At 36.1% G+C, this 22,415-nt stretch overlaps 1 protein-coding gene across 1 annotated transcript; it reads right to left on the bottom strand.

The window, feature by feature from the left end:
* Positions 1-869: 869 nt before the first annotated feature.
* LOC124829256 (multiple C2 domain and transmembrane region protein 5-like) lies at positions 870-6,242 on the bottom strand. The gene is made up of 2 exons (XM_047302730.2): positions 5,929-6,242; positions 870-4,257 (listed from the first exon to the last, which is right to left on the bottom strand). The coding sequence occupies exon 2, from the start codon at positions 4,209-4,211 to the stop codon at positions 1,185-1,187; it is 3,027 nt and encodes a 1,008-aa protein (XP_047158686.2). The 5' UTR covers positions 4,212-4,257; positions 5,929-6,242; the 3' UTR covers positions 870-1,184.
* Positions 6,243-22,415: the final 16,173 nt, after the last annotated feature.

The following is a 22,415-nucleotide window of genomic DNA, read 5'->3' as shown; positions in this document are numbered from 1 at the left end:
ACCACACAACGCACCAAAACTCATAAAATTAAAAATTATAAAACTATAAAACTAAAACTATAAAGTATAAAGTATAAAATTTTAAATAATAAAATAACATGTTGCGATCATTCAACATGAGCATGACAAATAAAAATAACGTCAACCACTTGCCACACGACCTAATAAACATAAAACTTTAACAAGAATTCAGTTGAAAATATAAATTTATTAAAAATTCAATTGACCAGAAAAAATTATTAAGAATTCAATTAAAATTAATTTGTTTTTAAATTTATTAGGAACTTAAACCTTTATTATTTTATATTTTCAACAGTTTCAACTATTTTTTTAATATAAAGTGCCTTTTTCAGTTTCTGCTAGATTTTGTCAAATGTAACTATTATTATTATAATAATAATAATAATAATAATAATAATAATAATAATAATAATAATAATAATAATAATAATTTAATGACAATTGATAGAAGAGATGATAAAGCATTAATGATTAATTAATTAAAATAATCATAGCAATGATATGACAGTGATTGATTAGAGATTTGGGCCACATGAAAATCACATAAAAATTAATTTATTTATTGTTATGAGTTTCATAGAAATAAACAAAATGAACTATATATATATATATTTATAAAAAAATACATAGAAACTTGTTATCTTAAAATTTTGGGGGAAAAATAATCTGTTTAATAATCTCCTGTTCCTTTAAATTGACCGGTAAAAAATATAGAAAGAAAGTTTCGTTTTGGAGTTAACTCACTTTCGTGTTCCTTTAGATTGACCGCCAAAAAAATATAGAAAGTTTCATTTGATTGCAATACTTACAAAATGTTGTACACTGATCTTTTAAGGTAAAACAAAATGAACCCAAAAATCATTTCCGTACTCTTAAAAGGACAATTTAGTTGCAGATATTTGACTTGACAGATTATTGAACAGAGACACAAGCCATTCAAGCATGCATAGAACAAAAGTTCAAAACGCCGATTAACGTGAAAACTACATTGGAGTTTACCACACACCAAGTATACATTTGCATGCACTGTGTGAACACTTGATGAACAAAACTAAGTGAGATCGCTCCAATGATTTTACAACCACTGCCAAAAATGAATGCCATATTGAAAACACTGACAGCAGCAGCAAATAAGTTCTGAAAGAACATACAAGACTGTCCATTTACAGCATGCTATCGGTGAGAGCCGGCAACCTGCGGAAGAAGTTAACTGGCGCCGGCGGCACCTTGCTCCGGAGCATGGGGTGCCTCATAAGGTAAAATCCGGTTAGAAGAATAGGCAGCTGGAAGGGTGTCACATACAACACAATGGCAGACACAAAGCAGAATACCATGAACATGGTAGTGGCACGAGGATCACGCCAGTTCACAAGAGCTTGGATCCTCTCACCTTGAGTAGCTAAATCTCCAACAACACTCTGAATCCTCCCAGCCACGCTTCTCAATCGATCATACCGCCACCGAATGACGTCGGCTCCCTTGGAGGAGGGAAAGGTGTCAAATTCCTCATCAAGCTCATCTGGGCTCACAGCTTCTGCATAAGAGAGTCTGGTGTTCATGTGAGGAGGGCACCTAGGACGGAACCTCCAATTCCACATGCCTATAACAAACATGTATAGAAACACTGTTGGCAGAAGAAGTTCAGGGAAACACACAAGCATCAGAAAAAGAACATGCACCAGCACTGTTGTTGTAGGATGCTTCCATGTGGAAACCTCCCCCAACCATCGCACAACCGAGAGAATTCCAGAAAACACTGTCATCAACCGGTAGAAGTTGGCCTTGCTGCGCCTCATACTCCAAAGATGAGAATCTGTATCAGACATGTATTCAACAACCTCCTTTCTAAGAGGTGGCTCTGCCCTACTCAGTCGTGCAGCAACAACATTGACTGCTTGGTGTCGCAGCTTTTCCTGTTCCATGATGTTAAGGGGCCTTTTGTAGTGCATTTTTGGCAAGTGAGGCTTGAAATATAGCTGCATCAAGTCAACCATTGAGAAACAGGAGAATCTAATGGCCAAGTGCAACTCACCCATCTTCTTGACACCTGAAGGATGTAGCACTAGTAACGGGTATACATTTGTGTATACACGGCCAGCTTCCAGGGTTGAGATCCGAATCCGAACTTTACCGACGATTAGATCTTTGTTACCATCTGGGTTACTGAGTTGTCCATTATCAAACACCCCCACAGTGAGAACTGTAGATGGATCATAAACCTCCCAAGTGTACTGCTCATTGTATTTAGGACTTAGACTGTCACTGATGGTTCTAGTACGAACCCATTTATGCCCATATTTTGCCACACAGTATGTATCTGTTGTTCCCCTTCCATCCCTGGTTTTCATTGGATGAAGTCCATGAACACTTAAAATGCCAATTTCTAATACACCAATTGGCTTCTTCCAGAGCTGCTTTGATGTGGCTCTGAGATCACTGCTATAATAAGTTGACCCATCAAAAACATGGTAACCACCATCAAGACAGACACTGAGGTGAATTCTACTAAAGAATTTATCTTTCTCCTTTTTCTCATGTTCCCCATCCATTGCAGATGACATTGATTCTTCAAGGTGATACCACCTGGAATGGATACCTCTATCATCAGCCCTCTTGTCAGCTTGGCTTAAAGGAATGGCAACAACTCCGATAGTCTCATCCTTGTCGGGACCAACCCGATTTTCAACTGATACAATCAGATGTTCATCAAAGGGTTCAGCAGCAACAAACATCAGCTCTTGATCCCAGCGTAGAGACATGCTCCTTGATTGAACTGGTTTTGTCCTCAAAATCTGGTTACCAATCTGGAGCTTAACATAGGCATCATGGATTTGGGAGTTCTCTGATGCATGTAAGTCCTGTGCCTCAATCACTTTAACCCGTAAATACCATAATCTCGGTGAATGGTAAACCTTTGATCGCATATGAGCATACGCAGACGAAGAGAGCTCAGCGGGAGTGAGAGCATCAGAATGCCAGGCATCAGGAAAAGCTTCATCAGCTTGTGTACCAAACCATACAGCTAGCATCAACTCCCCCTTCTTCTTGTCCTTACCCTTGTCAAGCCTATACCATTCAGGAGCCAATGGACTATTTGGTGGAACACGGGTAGGAACATCATGCAGATCAAACCTCACAGCGCCGACAACTCCATCTAGTAACATATTCTTGTCTTTGACTACAACTTCAAGCGAAGTTGACTGCTGATTCTCCCTAGCAAAGGCAAACACCTGATTCCATTCAGGATCTTGAGTTTTCTCATAGTGCTTCGTCACTCCTTTGAAATTCCCAACCTTTACCTCCACGTAAGGATCAAGGCCACCAGTCACACTTTTTGAAGGAAGGTCCCGAGCTTTTACAACTCGAACAAATAGGTATTGCATTGGCTCAACAAGGTCATAGGAGCTGGCTGGCCCATATCCTCGTTTAACTCGCCCACCAACTACTTGACCCCCTCCAAGATAAGGGCTTGTCTCTTTGAGTGCATAATCCATTGGAGAGGACAAACCTGGATATGCATGGAAAACTCTAGGAGGAGGTAGTGCAGATTTAATCTCATGCTTCCCATGGTCTACTACACCAGCCTTTGCAGATTCTGAAGAAGATTTATGCTGCTTTTCTTCATTTGAATTTGGAAGGTTGTGAAATGTGTGCCTTGTGTCATTCTTCTTACGTGAAAAAACATTCAGGATTGAATTTGTGAATGAGACTGGTGATTGATCTGGGGTTGAGCGTTGGACTGCGTCGGCAGAGGGTTCAACCTCATGAAGAGGGTGTGAGGATTTTACTGAGGGGTCATCAGTGACAAATACCTTCAAACCAAGCTCCCCTTTTATGCGGGAAAACACGTTTTTCCTTTCCAGAGGGTAGTGAAGAACAACAGCATCAGAATATGGGACAAATGAGGGTCCGGTGAGGTGGACCTTACCAAGGAAGACTTTGGAATTATTGCTCTTGCTATAGTGATACACACAGGCATCAAGAGTGAGAGTCTGCAATTTGTTAGGATCGGTAACATTGAAATAAAATTTCTCATTCCAAACAGGACTCAGATCTTTCTCTTTAGTCGAAGTCCGAAATTTCTGACCATCAAATTGAAGTTCGACATAAGTACTACATGATCCCTGCCCATCTTTGGGCATGAGGTCATGAGCACCCACAACTTCCACACCTAGCTTCAGATTGCTCATTGCCAATAACTAATTAGATTCCAGAAAAACTTGAGAGATGTTTCACCTGAAAAGAAAGGAAGAAACAAGGTTCGTGCTTATTACTGTATCAGATATAGATTTCAATATATCTAAGTAACTTGGTCATGTCATCTGTATTATCATTGTCAATAGTTAAAGAAATAGTAACATCATTGTTTTCGTAAGGATTTAAGATACATGGCACTATATGGTTTGCTTTTGATGTATAACTAGTTACCCTGACAGTGGATGAAAATCCAATGCTTAAATAATGAAAGTTTAGCTTCTAATTCATAGACAAAAGAGAAGCATATCTTTAATCCATCAATTTTTTCATATTCTTTATCAATGTTCAAAGATGCATTCTATCATACATCTAAGCTTCAAAATCATACTCTCTTGGCAGACAAATTCTCAGAAGTCCTAACAAAGAACGCAAGACAGCATCTGTAAAGTGAAGACCTAACTGGCTACAACATTACCATATTGGCCAAGCTCAACTTTATTTGAAAACCTTTGAGTTCATATCAAAATATTCAAAGTCAACAATGTGAAAATTCCCAAGAGATAAACATTACTTAAACAAAAACATTCTCTTTGACTGAATTATCAAAGAAAGGCAAGAAGCTTTATGTGGCATTTTATTTATTTGATAATAAAAATTGACCAAGGATGTCAAATATAAATGAAATACTGCTAAATAGATACACTTTTTGTGCGTGCGTATGTAAAGGAAAGCAACAGGATTTATTATTTTATTTTTATGCATGGGTTATAAATTATTACTCAGTTGGTTTCTGTCATAAATAAGACAAGGTATGACATGATTCACCCCGCTGATATGAAAAAAAAAATGGAAAATAAAAATAAAATAAAATCCTTCAGAAAAATGGAAAGAAATGTAAAAAAAGATGGATATCAAATCATTATCAAAAACAAGTTATTCTTAAAACTCAAGCAAGAAAAAGAAAAATTCTAAAAGTTTCAACTACCACGCCCACAATATCTTCTGCCACGTAAAGAAGCAAGACTAAAATCAAAACAAAGGTTAAATTATTTTCATTCCAACATAAAAATGTATTTCCAAGATTGCAAAAGAATAGAACACAGCAACATCATAGAACAGGGAAAAAGGTATGACTCCTTGTAACACGGTACATGAGATCGTGTGACAGGAACCTTCAGAAGAAAATGAAAAAGAAAAAAAAATCCATTGATCCGTGAATCATGAAACCGCGCGAGTGTTTATGTATACCCATTCAGGTTCTTATTATCAAAATTCAGGCTTTCAGCTGAAAAGCAACCATAAGACCTAATCATTTATCAAATATTTACAAAATTAAGAGCGAAAAAACAATTTTTTTGACAGAAGAAAAGCTGATCTTCTGAGGAACCTTACCCAAATTTCCAATTAAAATAAAAAAATTTCCCAGGTAAGAAAAAAAAGCACAAAAAGAGACCCGGATTTTCTGCTACAGGCTGGCCAAAATCCCAATACCAGAAGATTTCAACCAAAAAAAAACTTTTGAGGCCAAAGCAGTGAACTTAAAAAATAATAATAAAACCCCAAAAATCCTTTTAAAAATAAACCCCTTCCCTACAAAATCGAACAAAATAACATCAAAAACATTCCACAGATACTCAGAAAAACAAACACATAGAAATAAAACCAAAAGCAAAACAAACCCATGACAAAGAAGAAGAGGAATAAACACACCTGAAATTTCAAGTTTTGAGACTTCCCGGGAAGACCCAGAACAGAAAAAACTCAAAAAGAAGTGAGATTGAGGTGGCAACAGAGGAGTTAGAAGAGAAAGGGAGGGAAACTAGAAAGCAAAAGAAAATGGGGGTTTCTGAGAAGGTTAAGAGAGAGAAAATGGTCAAGTGCACACATAAATTGACGTTTTACAAGGTCGGTTTCGGATTGTTCAGTAGTTATAGGAGTGTTTTTGTTGTGAACTGTGCCGTGGGGTGTCTGTCCAAGAACTCAAAACACGGTTTTGATACCGTGCTGTTGGGTTGGGTGAGTTTAGCTTAGGCCCCACTTTCCACTCACATCACTCGTCAATGGCTGAAATTCCAAACACTCTCTTTCTCTCTCTTCATTTCTCTGTCAAAGTTTATGTGTTCATGCTTTAGTTGTTTAATCATTTTCTTCTTCAGACGTACTACCAAAAATTTTATTTAGTTTTGTTATATTTATAATTGTTTCGGTCGGGGGTTGAGTTCTCAGAGATTTTATGACGTTAAAGTCAATTTGAGAGCAATGACGTTTTCAATATATCAGTAATAATATTAGTGAATGTGTAATAAAAATGCAACCAACTTGGATCTATATTTATAGTTTTTGTTACGGGCTTGAAATTAGTGAAAAGTTAATCACAGTCTAAATTCAACCCAATAGCTTTTAGTGTTACTTACCTTAATCTTAACCCTAAATTGGTTAATTAACGATGTGGTCAGCCGGTCTCCTGAAATTTGGTCCTACGACCGACCGATCAATATGGACAATCTGATTAATTGACGATGTAGCCGGCCGGCTTCATATGCGGCGTTGTTCATCCCGATGACGAGCGGTCAAATCGCATAATTAGATCCTCACGAACATCCGATCTATAGCTGATAGCGTGATTAAACAATTATGCCGACGTCCGGTCCCTACTGATATAGTAATCTTTATCATTTTAAAAACTAATATGTTAATGTTTTCTGTAAGAATTGTCTGTGGTGTCTTCAAAACACTAAATAATTCTTTTCAAGGATGTAAACCAGTATAATATGCAATCATTTACTTGAGTAAAATTAATTGTTTTTTAATAAAATTGCAAATTTAACTTTTTAATTACAAATTTAATGGAAAAGAGAAAATATAAATATATAGATTTTTTAATAAAGATTAGGCACCAATAAAGTCTATTGATTGTTTACATCGAAAATTCAGTAAAAAGATACTGAATAGTCAATTAATAATCATATGTGATATGGATAGTGAATTAATTAATCATATCACTTTTACTAGATTATCCAATTATAATTAGCAAGGTTTTTCATCTCACTGGATATGAAAATTTAAATTTTCTAAGTAAATATGTTTCATCCTTCCTTGCATTTTGTATCGTGTTTCTCTCATTATTTAAGTTTATTCATTTTGTTGTAAGTTTAATAGTATAAATTATCTATGGATTTCTTTTAATAATTAATTTATATTAGAGAGTTGAATTTTAATTTAATTGTGCAAACTAAGTCAAATAATCATTATAATGTGGAAAAAAAATAGGGGTTACACCTTTTATGACTAATTTATTCTGAGACTCAAATGAAACCTAAAATTTGGTGTACATAATTTGGAGTCATGCCTTTATTTTGTATTTTATTTATCACATACTCATTAGGGAATAGGAACAAAACCAGTTTTAGTAAAACACTATGTATTATAATTTTTTATACCAAAAAGATTTATATATGATTTTTTTTATTTTATAGTTTTAGGATGCACGAATAAAAGAGAGAGAGAGAGAAATATATTGTGATTTTTTTTTTAATTCGTGCATCCTCTTTACATGCATTAACTTTGTTAAAACTTATCGTAAGGGACAAATGACAAATGTGTCTTTGAAAAATGATAAAAATATAATAATTACATGCTTTGAAAATATGTATCTTTAAATTTACATTTTTTTTTTCTGGATTACCATCATGTCATATGACACGAAACAATCTTATATGTCAATTCTCTTCCAACTAGTTTAAAAAATATGAAAAATAATGATATTTATAACAAAAAAAAAATAGTGGTGTATTTTCTATGTATTGTCATATGGAATAAATTAAAACTCTTGTATAAAATGAAATATAATTAATAAGTAATTATATACATATTAATGACTAATATTATAAGTAAGCTTCATTTAAGTCACTAGTATATTTTATGTATTTAATTAAAAATCGTGGAAGGTGAACAGATCAAATAAGTATAAAATAAATATAATATACCTCAAAATTATAAAAAAAATTCTTTAACATGTTTTTTCTTCAAACACCTAAATATTTTATCTCATCTTTTAATTTATTTTTGAACCATTTTGTAGCTATAATAGTATAGTTAATTATGAACTTGATGGACAATCTTACAACAGCAACCCAAAGGTCAAACAATTAGAAAACTATACTAGTAGTGCTCAAGGCAATTAACCTTATAACTAGTTAAATTAGAAGGAAAGTATAATTATGTAATTAGGTCATTTTCAATCAAAGTTTACTTCAAAATTTATAAATATAGATTTGAGGTAAGGAGACATGGGATATGTATTTACTGTATCGTTAATATTTAAATGGTCTACTTTGAATTAACTTTAGTATCAAAGTGTCTCGTGCATGTACCTTTTAAATAGTTTGAATGAACAACTAAAAAATGACTTGGAGTTAAAGATAATTTTTGAACTCTTGAAAGACTCACTTGACATTGGACCATTGACTTTGACCCTACTATGTTCTAATAAAATATCTAAATGAAAAAAGTATGAAGCAATTAATTTTGTTTTGTCTACTTAGACTCAGTAGATAGTTGTTGTTTTTATTGTTATTTTCTTATATTATCATTTCAAATTTTTCTTTCACTTGGAAAAACACACGCATCCCTCCTTGCTTATTTTCTTTTTCAAGATCAATACGGTGGTGTTATAATAAGGTTATGTTTTCACAATTATCTTTCAGGCCTTTTGTCAACCAAAAACTTCTTAATAAAATATAAAATTGGAATATTATACCTTTCTTCCTCTTATTTGGTTTGAAGTAGGATGGCAAAATAACCTGTGTTCGCAGGTATTTGCGAATATAATCCATTGTTGATAGATAGTACATATGAGTAATAGATACATGCGGATAGCAGGTAGTAGGTAATTTAATACTCGCTCATTAACGGGTCAGGTTCGGATATTGTACTACCCGTACCCGCGAGTATCATTACTCGTTTAAAAAATGAAATTGTACTTTTATCCCCATCAAGTTATCTTATTTACTGCGCACTTCTTTTTTTGGCTTCTATGTATCTCTTTGTCGTCAGGTTCTCTATAAAGATTCAATAGAAAACTCTAAGTGAGCCACCAACAGGTAAGCAATAAAGTGACGAACGACATTCAAATTCGTTCTAGGTTAGCTAAACTTTAATGAAGTGACGAACATTGCTTAGAAACTTTTTGTTTCTGATTTCAATTCGATGCAAGTGGAAGCTCGTTTGCAGAGCACCAAGAAGAGGATTAACGGACCCAAGTGTCCCATCACTAGCAAAAGATTCATGGGGTATGCTTTATGTTACCCTTTCAATTCCTTTTTGTATGATAATTTTAAGTGTTTTGTTATTGCAATGTGTTAGGTATTCAATGTTTGGCCACATGAGTATATGTTCTCTCTTGCTTTAAAATTTGTTTATATTATAATTTCATGTTTATTATGCTTTACCTTTCAAACCTATGGGTTATGAATGTTTTAAGGTGTTTAAACCACGATGAGTTTCTAACATTCAAAGATACGTGTTGTAATTGTTATTATTTAGTGTCTTAATCCTTTGTACCATGAAATAGATCTTTATTATAGTTTGAGATAAGTATTGCATGTTTGCATTGAGTTATATCAACTTTCAAGTCCAAACCTCTACAAAGGTACCATCATAGCCTTATGGTATATTATTATGTCAAAAATTTCTAGAGCTATCCAAAATTATAATCAAACAAGTTTAGATAGAAAAAACTTCAAGAGAACTAACATCTCTAGTTCTTCCCTCAAATAAAAAAAATTATAAAATGAATATATTTGACAGTTCAATTTCAATGTGTCCAAAAAAGAAAACATCGTTCTAATCTAAGTCCTTGTTAACTCCCATTTTTTGTGAGGATTGGGAAAACATCTTTAATCATATACTTAAAAGGAAAACATTGCATTAGTTTTGTTGTCGATATATATTATTATTTTCCTTTGTTGACAAAAAATATTATTTGGTGTTTTTTTGCAATTTATTTTGAATCTCATATAAAAAGTCATAAAATAATATTTTTTTTAAAATATTCGCGTGTAGAAAATGAGTATCTAACGGGGTACTTATGAATTGAAAAAAAAAATCCGTGTTTTTTTTATGAGGATATCTAACTAGTAATGGGGCGAGTAACTATACAATTTTTTTTTGCATGGCGAATATCGTACCGATCCAACCCATTATCATCCCTAATTTGAAGTCATAAGTAAGAGAAAAGAGGTATGTCATAGAAAGAAATTCATTTGAAAACATATTCGAAATAAAATTATATAAGAAAATTTGATTTTTCTAAGAAAAAATTAAATAAATTAAACCATAAATGTAGGTTTCAAAAAATTATTCTTTTTTAAAATAATTTCAATTTTATAGGTTTAATAGAAATATTATATATATATATATATATATACTTCAAATAATTAAATTATTTTTTAATATTATTACTCATTAATGTAATATCCAATATAAATTTTAGAGTTAAATATGTTTTTGTTCTTCAATTATAATACAAAATTGAAGTTGGTATGCATTTGAAATTTTGATTATATTTGATTTCCTAACTTTAAAATGATTGGTCCCAATTTTTTTTCAAGAACCTCTTTTATTTCAAACCCTAATTTCCCTTAATGATCTTCCTTTTGTCACCCAAATCTCTAACACATTCATACCCTCTTTTTTTATGATCCAACACCACATGAGTGATGTACGTGAAGAACACTATCAAAGTTCCTATTTGATCTCTCTTTTAAGTGAGTTCGAATTTATGTTTTTTCTCTCTCTATATAGAACAATTTGTTTTCTGTCACATGCAAGTTTCCTTTTGACTATATCTTGTCTCTCTTCGTTCTTGATGAAACTTCCTCTAATTGAGATCTTAATAAAATTGTATCCTAATTGTTGTTTAGACCTTCTGTTATGTAGATAAAGTGATTTTATAGGTGAAAGTCATTTAGGAAAAAAAAAACAATGCTAGAAAAACTCTACAAGGTAAGGGAAGCTAGTCATTTATAAATAAAATTGATGTTTTTGCATGCTTTTTTTTTTGAAAAAATAAATTTGTTAAGATGATTGAGAAAGAATGAGACCAATGACATGAAGATTTACTTTAAATCATTTTTCAACTTTATAATAAGGGTGATTTTCTTGAATGAGTTATGTGAAATTAATGATGAAATCTTATTGTTGAAATGTGATAGTGATGAGAATTTATATTGAATTTCAATGGTGTTGTGAAGTATGATAGAAAGGTATTAAGATGGTTGGTTATGTTGGGTTTACATATTATGTTATTTGAGTTATTGGTTTGATTGGTATAATTGAATTGGATTTGTGAATCATGAGAATGTGTTTTGAAGTGATAAGAAATTTTACCATGATTTGGATAACTTATAATAACAATATGAAAGATAATATTATTTTGAGATTGAATGAACGAGTGTAATTAAATTAAGATAAAATAAAGGTATTGGATTGATGCTTTGAGTTATGATTGATATTGATGTGGATTGATTATATGAGCTCTTGTAATCTAGAATTCATTTGGTTGATGTAGTCATGAATGAGACATAGTGTTTGTATAATAAAATGTGAATGCATTGCTAAAATGTTGTAATTTGTAAATGAGAATGAGAAATATATAAAGCTATGTGAAAACCTTTTAAATTGCATTAAATTGATATGTTTACTTTGAGCATCAAATAACCACTGTTAGGTGCCACTATGGAAATTGATAAAGAGGTGTTTATGACTTAAGTGTCGTCTAACGTGATGAGGCCCAGAACACCATATTTACCAATTTCTGTGATAACTTTTGATGATGATTATTCGACGTCCAATAGTAATATTGTAAATACTTCAGTTTAATGCAATTTAAGAAGTTTTCATGTAGCTTTAGAAGTTTTTCATTCTCACCTACATTTTACAATGTCATCAACATCACTTTTCTCCTTTGTTGTCAACGTAAGATGCCAAAATAGTGCCAACAACCACCATTTCCTTGTTTATGTGTGATGTCGTGATTTCATGGGTGAGGAAGACAAATGAAAATATGAGAATGGTGAAGAAGGAGAAAAGCGGAAGAGAGAAGGTGAATGGTAATGGAGATGATAATTTGAGAAGTGAAGGTGAATGATAATGAAGATAACATTGGATAAATGAAGGTGAATGGTGGTGGCTCTTGTTTCATTGGGTAAAAATAGTGAGGAGAAAGACCAAGGTTGTCATGTGTACAAAACATATAAAAAGTGCAATGTCACACATTTTGATACATATAAAAAATTTATCGTCATTCAAAAGAAATTATATTCAATAATTTCTAAAATAAAATTAAGAAACAAGAGTTCCAAATAGAAATCAATATGGCCATTCGAACAAAATTAAATTAACCCAAATCTAAATAAATTGATTTACATAAAAAAATTGAATTATTTTAAAAGGTACCAGAGTTAAATTATTGTTCTAATTTCGGTTTAGTAAAATGGAATTACTTGTTTGAATAAATTGATTAGCAAATAATTTAAACAATTTAGATAACTTAAACTGGTTCTTCATTAAAAGAAAAAGACAAACATTTCGTACTAGAGAATAATGCGAACACGACCAAACAAACAATATAGTTGTTTTATAAGGTCCATGTGTCCTTGTTGAATGCTATTTTATGTGAATAAAAAATTCAGCAAAGTTTTAAAACATGCTTATCTGCTAGACACGTACGTGCATGTGCCAAGAAGAGTTTTGCTTCTGTAACACGTTTAAGCGTATTTTGTATAATGTTGACATGTACAAACTAATTAGCATTACGCATCTTGACCACATCATTATTTTATGGTATGATTAATATAATGCTACCTGAAAGTAGTTTTATTAAATGCTACAATTAACAAGACCATTTTCGACATATCAAAATACTATAATTTTTTAACTTTCATCATTAGTATGGTTTTGTCACCACAAATACTTTTTGAACTTTCATAATTTTTCTCCTGCACTTTTATCAATACAAAAAGTTTTTTTCTATTTCTAGATTTTTGTAATATGAAAGTCATAAAATGAATTTTCAATTATGTTATCTGAAATTTATAAATTGCTTTTGGTTATTTAATTTAGAAATGAAAAATATTTTTGGATTACACAAATAATTTTTTTTAAAAGGGACTTCTGAATTGTTTAATAAAGTAAAATAGAATAAGATTACGCAGTCTATAAATTAATTACTATTTTGTAATTCAGAAGTCAAACATAACTTTCAAATTATACAATTTTTTTTTTAACTTTCTCTAACTTTTAAAAGTTATTTTTGATTTACAAATTGCATAATTAGAAGTTATATTTAAATTTTGAATTATATAATCTGAAAATTATTTTTATTTTTTGAATGTTAATGTTAAAAATGAATTTTAGATTGTATAATCTAAAAGTTTTTTTTTTCAAATTAATAATTTTAAAAAAATTATATATTCATGGAATAGAAAACGAATTTGGCTTTTTCACTATGATGGAATGAAAATTTGTTGGGCAAAGCTTTCTGCATACATCAAATTTCTCCTTCCACCTCATAAAAAACTTAGAGAAAATATTTTCCATAAAAGAAGGGATGATTGATTTTCGAAAAAAAAATCCGAAATTATTTATTATGTTCCGGAAAATAAATTCAGGAGGAAATAGGAAAACTGATAAGGTGTATGAAGAAAATGTTAGAATGCAGGAAGTTATTGCCTAATTTGTTTTGCACTGCGTAAAGAGTTTGAGCCCATTCATATATTGCATAGGACAGTTGCTTCCTCCACCATCGAATGCTCCCTACACCACCTTATACCAATTTTGCCTTTCTCTAAAATGAATGTCAACATCCGTTTCACCTTCAACGGATGTGGACATCCGTCCGTTTATATATTTTATATTTTAATTTATTTATTTTATTTAAAAAAAGAAAAAAAAATCTTCAACGGATGTGACGACATCCGGATTGTCACATCCGTTTTAATAAAATTTTCAAAACTTTTTTTATTATTATTTAAATAATAATATACAAAATAAATTAATAATAATTCTTTTATTAAATAAAATAAAATTAATTCATAAATAATTAAGTAATAATTTTAAATTAATTAAATAATATTTATATATTAATTTAAAATATAATAAATTAAAAACTAAAAATTTAAAAAAAAAACTTCATGAATGTTACCACATCCATTTTAATAAATTTTTAGAAACTATTTTATTATTTAAATAATAATACATAAATTAAATTAATAATAATTATTTTATTAAATAAAATAAAATTAATTTATAATTAATTAAATAATAATTTTAAAAAAATTAAATAATATTCATATATTAATTTAAAGTATAATAAAATAAAAACTAAAAATTTTGAAAAGAAAAAAATTTTACGGATCTTACCACATCCGTATCCATTTTAATAAATTTTTAAAAAGTATTTTAATTATTATTTAAAATAATAATATATAAATTAAATTAATAATAATTATTTTGTTAAATAAAATAAAATTAATTTATAAATAATTAAGTAATAATTTTTTAAAAAATGAAATAATATTTATATATTAATTTAAAAACTTAAAAAAACTAAAAACTTAAAAAAAAAAACTGAACGGATGTGGCACATCCGTTGAAGAATTTTTTCTTCAACGGATGTCGACATCCGTTCAAGAAAAAAGGAGGAGGTGTAGGATATTTTAAAATATAAAGGATAGTTTTGGAATTTAAAAAAAGTGTGGTGGTGTAGGGAACAATGTGTGGTGGTGTAGGGAGCATAACTCATTGCATAGTGATAGTGATCCTTTCTGGCCCAATTACATTTAGCTTTCGACCATGACTAGGTTATTTAATTTTTCAATTTATTAATTAATAATATTCTAAATGTTTAAACGCATATTACTTCCAAGATGTAATAACACCTACATTTGTACATAAATTACGTATTTTTATTCACAATTTCATCAATGGTGTCGGGACGGGTATCCTAGACGGTCGGTGAACATCGAGCATGGTCGGCCGGTCGTTGGCAGCAAGCAAAATTTTGTGTCATGATTAAGGTAAAACGTTGATTATGGGTGATTAGATTGTGATTGGCCTAGATTAAGATTTGTTGATTCAAAACCCATAACGAAAACTGTAAATACAGGTTAAAGGTAAGAGGTAGGTGATTCGCATTTACTGTGCATTTATTGTTGATTTAAACCTACCGAACGGACTATCTACTAACTTAAGCATCGGAGAACCTTTGGCAGGTGCACCTCCGAACGAAAGAGTGAAGAAGGAGATCCAGGAGCGAGACCGGACGGCACAAGAGAGCAAATTGTGAAGGTGTTAGAAGTGACTCAACCTCACAACCGAAACATTTTGGCGCCTACCGTGGGGCCGAGTGACTTGACAAACTCAATGGTGACCACGAGAAACATGAGAACAAAAGACTCAACGAAGATGATCAGGGTGTTGCAACAAAAGATGGAGGAGATGCAGCAACGTCATGAGGAGGAATTAGCGGTCGCCTGGACCAACTGCTCAGCTCGGATTGCCAAAGAAAAGAGCACAGAAGCGAGAGAGAAAGGCGAGGAAGAGAGCGACAAGACCGCGACAAGACCGCTCAGGGAGAAGGAACTTAACAGAGTCGTATGCTGGATGAGACGTGGAAGCCGACCTAGCCTAGAGACGGGGGGAATAAGGCAAAGTTCGCCCCCGCCGAAAGTGTCGCTCTGAGTAAACAATTGGTAGTAAAGGTCGAAAGTTCGTCCGTCCTACTACCTTTCATCCAAGCAATCATAAACGTTCACATATCCGAACAATTCATTCCGCCATAATTCAAAGTATATGACGGGACGACCGACCCGGAGGCCCACATCAAGACCTTCACCAACACGATGGCGTTCTGCACCGGCAGTGATGTTATATGGTGCCGAGCGTTCTCTTTATCGCTGGAGGGAAAGGCGTTAGAATGATTTAAATTCCTGCCCCCAATTCCATTGAGAACTTCAAGGGCTTACGGTGTATGTTTAATCGTCAATTTGCAAGCAGCAACACTCAGGACCTTACTATTTTTGAGTTGGTGAATCTCAAACAGGGAAAGGAGGAAACATTGAAGGTGTTTATGGACCGATATCAAAAGAATGTCAGGCGGGTAAAGGGTCTTAACTCTGAACTCGCCCTCTAGTACGTCCTACCGGCCCTCAAGTCAAGGCTCTTTAAGGACAGTTGCCGACGCATCCCTAAGACCATGGAAGAATTGCGTGAGAAGGCGACTGATGAAATACGAGTCAAAGAGATGAAGCAAAGTTATAAGAGGGAGATCAAGAAGCAAAGGGAGAAAAGTTCGATGGCAGGAAGCCTGATGGCCAATCAGGAAAAATTGGTGGGTTGAAATCAAAAGAACCGTCTAGAGGACCTCGTTTTCAACAATACACCCCATTGAACACCTCCCGGGCTAAGATACTTAAAGAAGCACTCAATGTCGAGATGATGCTGGAACCCAAGCGACGTCTGACACCACCAAGGACGGACGAAAATAAACATTGTCTATACCACAAGAACATGGGCCACACTACTGAGGAGTGTGTGACCAAAGGACAAAATTGAGGAGCTGATTTGGGCGGGTCAGCTCAAGAAGTACATAGAGGTAGATCGACTAACGGAACAATTGACCTGGCCCCTACGTAGTCCGCGCAGAAGAAGCTCATTCGGACATGAAGATAGACGCCCCAGGAATGAAAGGAATGACCGTCCCCAGTAGGAGCGACGTAGAAGTCGGAGCCGTAGGAGAAGCAATGACTGACCTCTACACAGGCACATCAATACGATTTCGGGCGGATTCGCCAGAGGGGGGTCTTCTGCCTCCGCCAACAAATGACACATTAGAGCCCTACGATTGGTTCACGTTGTCGACAAGCCGAGACGGACCATGCCTCCCATCACTTTCACCGACGAAGATTTCCACGCACTTGACCCGGACCAAGATGACCACATGGTTATCACCGCTGAGATAACGAGTTATAGTGTGAGCAAAGTGTTGGTTGACAAGGGCAGCTTAATAAACATCCTATATTAGAAGACGTTCCAAAAAATGGATATCTTAAAAGACTTAATTGTCCCGTACAATGAGAAAATAGTCGGATTCGTCGGGGAGAGGGTGGACACAAGAGATTATGTGGATCTGTATACACGACTCGGGGCTGGATGGGGAGGCAATGAGAAGAGGGTGCGCTTTTTACTATTCGAAGCGAACACCTCATACAACGTGTTGCTTGGCCGACCATGCCTCAATGCCTTTGGCGCCATCATGTCGACTCCACACCTTACCATGAAGTACCCGACGGATAAGGGAGATGTGTGCACCATTCGCGTAGACCAAAGGGCGGCGCGGGAATGTTATGTCACAGCGCTGAAATTGTACCCTCATTCAACCAGGAGGAAGACCTCTAGATTGGAGGTAGCCATGGCAGACTTAGACCCCTGAATGAATATCGACGATCGGGGTGGAGCCTCTAGTGGAACTACAGCTGATCAGGCTAGGAAAAGACGACTCTCAAGTCACCATGATGGCAAGGGCCTTGGACAGGGGTGCCAAGCGAGACCTACAAACGGTCCTATGGAACAACTGTGACCTCTTCGCGTGGACAACCGCCGATATGCTGGGAATTTATCCTTCCGTCATGTCTCATAAGTTATCACTATTTAAGAAGGCGCGACTGATCACCTAGAAGACGAGACGAAGAGGGAGCGAAAAGGGGAAGGTCGTTGAGGAGGAGATAGCTAAGCTAAAAGAAGCAGGTTTCATTAGTGAAGTGACATACACCACTTGGCTCGCCAACGTGGTCATGGTGAAAAAAGCCAACAGGAAGTGGCGCATGTGTACGGACTACATGGACTTGAATAAGGCCTGTCCTAAGGATGCTCACCCTCTGCCAAGCATTGACAACATGGTGGACGGGGCGTCCGACCATAAAATGCTGAGTTTTCTCGACGCCTATTCAGGCTATAATCAAATACCTATATATGCCCCAAACCTAGACGAGCATTGCCTTCATTACTGAGAAGGCCAACTACTGCTACGAGGTCATGCCTTTTGCCTCAAAAACGTCGGAACAACTTATCATAGACTGATGGACAAGATATTCGCATATCAGATCGGACGATGCATGGAGGTGTACGTCGATATTATGGTGGTACTGTCTAAATTTGAGACTCAACATGTGAAGGACCTTGAAGAAGTGGTCGGTCGCGTCCGGCGCTTCAGAATGAGGTTGGACCCAACAAAGTGCACCTTTGGCGTAGGCGTGGGAAAATTCTTAGGCTTCATGTTGACAGCCCGAGGGATCGAAGCCAACCCGGACAAATGTTCGACCATTCTAGAAATGAAGAGCCCTTCTACCTTGAAGGAAGTTCAACGATTAGTAGGCAAACTGACCACCCTTTCTCATTTTATACCCAAGCTGGTCGAACGCATCTGACCCGTCCTGAAGAAGATGAAGAAGGCTTCAGGAGATAAATGGGACCCAGAATGCGAAGAAGCATTGCAAGGGTGAAGGAAGTACTAACCAGCCCTCCAATCATGAATCGGCCGGTCGAGAAGGAAGATCTGTAGATTTACTTGGGAATATTCGAGGAAGTCGTTAGTGTTGTTCTCCTCCAAGAGAAACTCAAAGCAAAACTCGTCTATTTTGTAAGCCGAACCCTCCAAGACGCTGAGACTCGCTATGCTCAAGTAGAGAAGGTAGCGTTGGCGCTACTTCATGCGGCTAGGAGCCTATGGCCTTACTTCCAAGGCCATCGGGTTGTAGTCCGAAAAGATCATCCCATCTCGAAAAATTTGAGAAAACCTGACCTGGCTGGCCGTATAGTAGGTTGGGCGGTCGAATTGTCAGAATTTGGCCTTCGGTATGAGCCGAGGGGTTCGGTCAAAGGTCAACACTTTGTAGATTTCGCAATGGAGTTACATCCAACAACCTCCATTTTTGAGTGGGTGTTGTATGTCGACAGCGCATCCGGACGAACCCGTAGTAGGGCCGAAATAGTCTTGGAAGGACCGAACGAATTTCTACTGGAGCACTCCTCACTTTTCAATTCCAGGCATCTAACAACCAAGCGGAATACGAAGTTCTGGTGGCCGAACTCGAGTTAGCCACAGACATGGGGGCGCAAAGGCTAACCTGTCGAACGAATTCACAGTTGGTGGTAGGGCAGATGAATGATGAAGTTCAAGTGAAAGACGACCATCTGCTACGATATTTCCACAAAGCATCCTCTCTGGCCAAGTACTTTGAAAAGGTTTACATATTGCACATTACTCGAGGGGACAACGCCCCGACTGATAGACTGTCCAAACTGGCCAACGGAAAAGAAAAGGGACAACTAATGACAATCATTAGAAAAGTGTTATCATAGCCATCAGTGGAATGTCTGACAGCGGCCACAGTAGAGCCGGATTACTAGAGAACAGAGATTAGGTGGCTCATGGACCAACAAGATGCTGGTCAAATTGTCCGCTTGGCGGACGCCAGAAAAATTGCTTGTTATCTCGTCATTGGAAGAGATCTCTATAGTAGAGGATTCTCACCCCCCTTCTTAAGTGCCTTTTAGGACCCAAACCTCAATATGTGCTGGACGAGGTCCACAACGGAGTATGTGACTTCCATACCGAGTGGCGAACCTTGAAGGCACGGGCGGTCAGGGCAAGTTATTACTGGCCCACCATGGACGAAGACGCCAAGCGATTCGTGCAACGATGCCCAACATGCCAAGCGCATGCCAACGACACCCACGCTCCACCGACAGCCTTGCACACCATTGTTTCCCTTTGGTCATTCGCACAGTGAGGCATGGATATTGTCGGGCCATTTCCCCTAGACAGTCTTAGAAGAAGTTTCTCTTAATCACCATCGACTTTTTTACTAAGTGGGTAGAGGCGGAAACACTAGCATCGATAACCGCACACCAGGTGCAAAAATTCGTGTGGAAGTTAATCTGCTGGTTTGGACTTCCCAAAACGGTCGTTACTAACACTAGAAGACAATTCATTGATAAAAGACTAGGTGAGTTTTATCAAGGATTGAGAATAAAACATGTGACCAGCTCGGTCAAATACCCTCAACTAAACGGCCAGGTTGAGGCTATAAAATAAACGATCGTGACAGAGAAAAAGAGAGCTTGGGTTTACGAGCTCTGGAGGTCCTATGTGCATACAAATGCTACCAACACAGGACGACCGGAAAAATGTCCTTCAACCTAACGGACGACACTGACGCCATGTTACTAGTTGAGTTGGGAGAACCTTCTTTACAACGGCAACTAGAGGATATTCGCCTGAATGAGGAGGAACTAAGGGTAGAACTGGACACCTTGGACGAGTGAAGCGTGTAAGAGAATGGTGGAGAGACGGTATAATACCAAAGTGTGGCCCAGAAGCTTTTAGGAAGGAGACTTGGTTGGAGAAAAACAGGTGAAGCACGCCGGACGACAGCCCACAGAAAGTTGGTGGCGAAATGGGAAGGACCTTTTAAGGTCACCGAAGCCCTTGGGAATGGCGCTTACCGTCTCACCAATCCGGACGGACGACCAATCCCAAACACTTGGAATGCATCACATTTAAAATTTTACTTTAGTTAAATCTTTGTATTGTATTCCTCTTTTTAGTTAATATAGTATCCAGAATGCTCCAATTAGTACTTTCGCAACACTTTTAAACCAGACGACTAGCACACCAACAGCTAAAAAACCAAGTTGATGAACAGAGACTTCCCAATGGAACCACTGTCAACTTGCCTGGGCGGTGAACGACGAGTTCATCAAATGAATCACTGTCGCCCGGTCCAACTAAAAAAGCAAGTTGATGAACGGAGAGTTCCTAATGGAACCACTATCAATTTGGTCGGGCGGTGAACGGAGAGTTCATCAAATGAACCACTATCGCCCGATCCAGCTAAAAACCAAGTTGATGAACGGAGAGTTCCTAATGGAACCATTGCCAATTTGGTCGGACAGTGAACGACGAGTTCACCTAAAGGACCACTACCGCCCAGCTATTATGAGCAAATCAATTCTCCAAATGTCTATCGATTCATGATCATAATTCAAAGCCAAACGACGATTCTAAAATAACTTAAGATATACTATAGATGTCAGAGGCGAACGGTCAATGGCCGATCGAAATAACAAGAACTATATAAGTAAAGAGAAACAAACTTGTATTAAAATATTGATAGGAGGGGATGTGCACTTAACAGTATCAGCAGGCTGGCGAGACACACTAACAAAACCTAAGTGCCTGGCCCTCGACCACGCTTAACAAAAAGCAAAAATAAACCCTCCTTCCACTAAACTAAACTATTCATTTCCACCATCATTAGCCTGACGATCTTCAACGTTGGCCCACCCGTATCCCCTTATCGACGTCGACTCCCCCTTGAAGAAGGAAGACTGAGACTCCATTTATGACCCTCTCATCGCTATAAACACGGGAACCTGATTCCGATCCGCCTTCCCAGTTGGTCCTCTCAAGAAAGGATGACGACACAGAACTAGGGAAGGAAGACCCATCACCGTCGGACGAACCACCGTCGTCCCTGCCCGCTGACCCATCAGAAGAACTCAGACGAATAGTATCCATTTATTAATTACCTTTGAAAAAGAATATTGTACCGGACGATATACAAAGGAGTGAGTAGAGAAGTTTGAAAATGACGGCACCACACACCCCTATTCATAGTAAAATTTCAAGAAAACCACCACTGCATCGTAGCCGTTAAAACCGGCCACGATCAATGGTCCAGATTTAATGATGCTTCCACTACCCGAGGACGACAGCTTGCCCTAGAGCGACACGTGTGTTTCCCGCCAAAACATCTTTTAAACAGGTCGAACGAGATCTATTATCTTTTCAAACCCCAATGAATATTAATTGTCTAGGGCTTGGGGAGTCTAGAGTACTAGGGTGTCCGGACGGGTACCCTGGACGGTCGGTGAACATCGAGCATGGCCGGCCGGCCGCTGACAGCAAGCAAAACTTTGTGTCAAGATTAAGGTAAAACATTGATTATGGGTAATTGGGCTGTGATTGGGCCTAGATTAAGGTTCGTTAATCCAAAGCCCATAACGAAAACTATAAATACATGTCAAAGGTAAAAGGTAAGTGATTCACATTTACTGTGCATTTATTGTTGAAT

Source organism: Vigna umbellata, chromosome 11 (genome assembly GCF_029865625.1).
Source record: "Vigna umbellata cultivar VRB3 chromosome 11, Vumbellata_1.0, whole genome shotgun sequence".
NCBI lineage: Eukaryota > Viridiplantae > Streptophyta > Magnoliopsida > Fabales > Fabaceae > Vigna > Vigna umbellata.
The sequence above is the reverse complement of the archived record's forward strand: the minus strand, read 5'-3'. Positions and strand labels throughout refer to the sequence as shown.

Excerpts from the sequence above, each read along its gene's own strand:
- LOC124829256 (XM_047302730.2), bottom strand. The coding sequence starts at position 4,211 with ATGAGCAATCTGAAGCTAGGTGTGGAAGTTGTGGGTGCTCATGACCTC.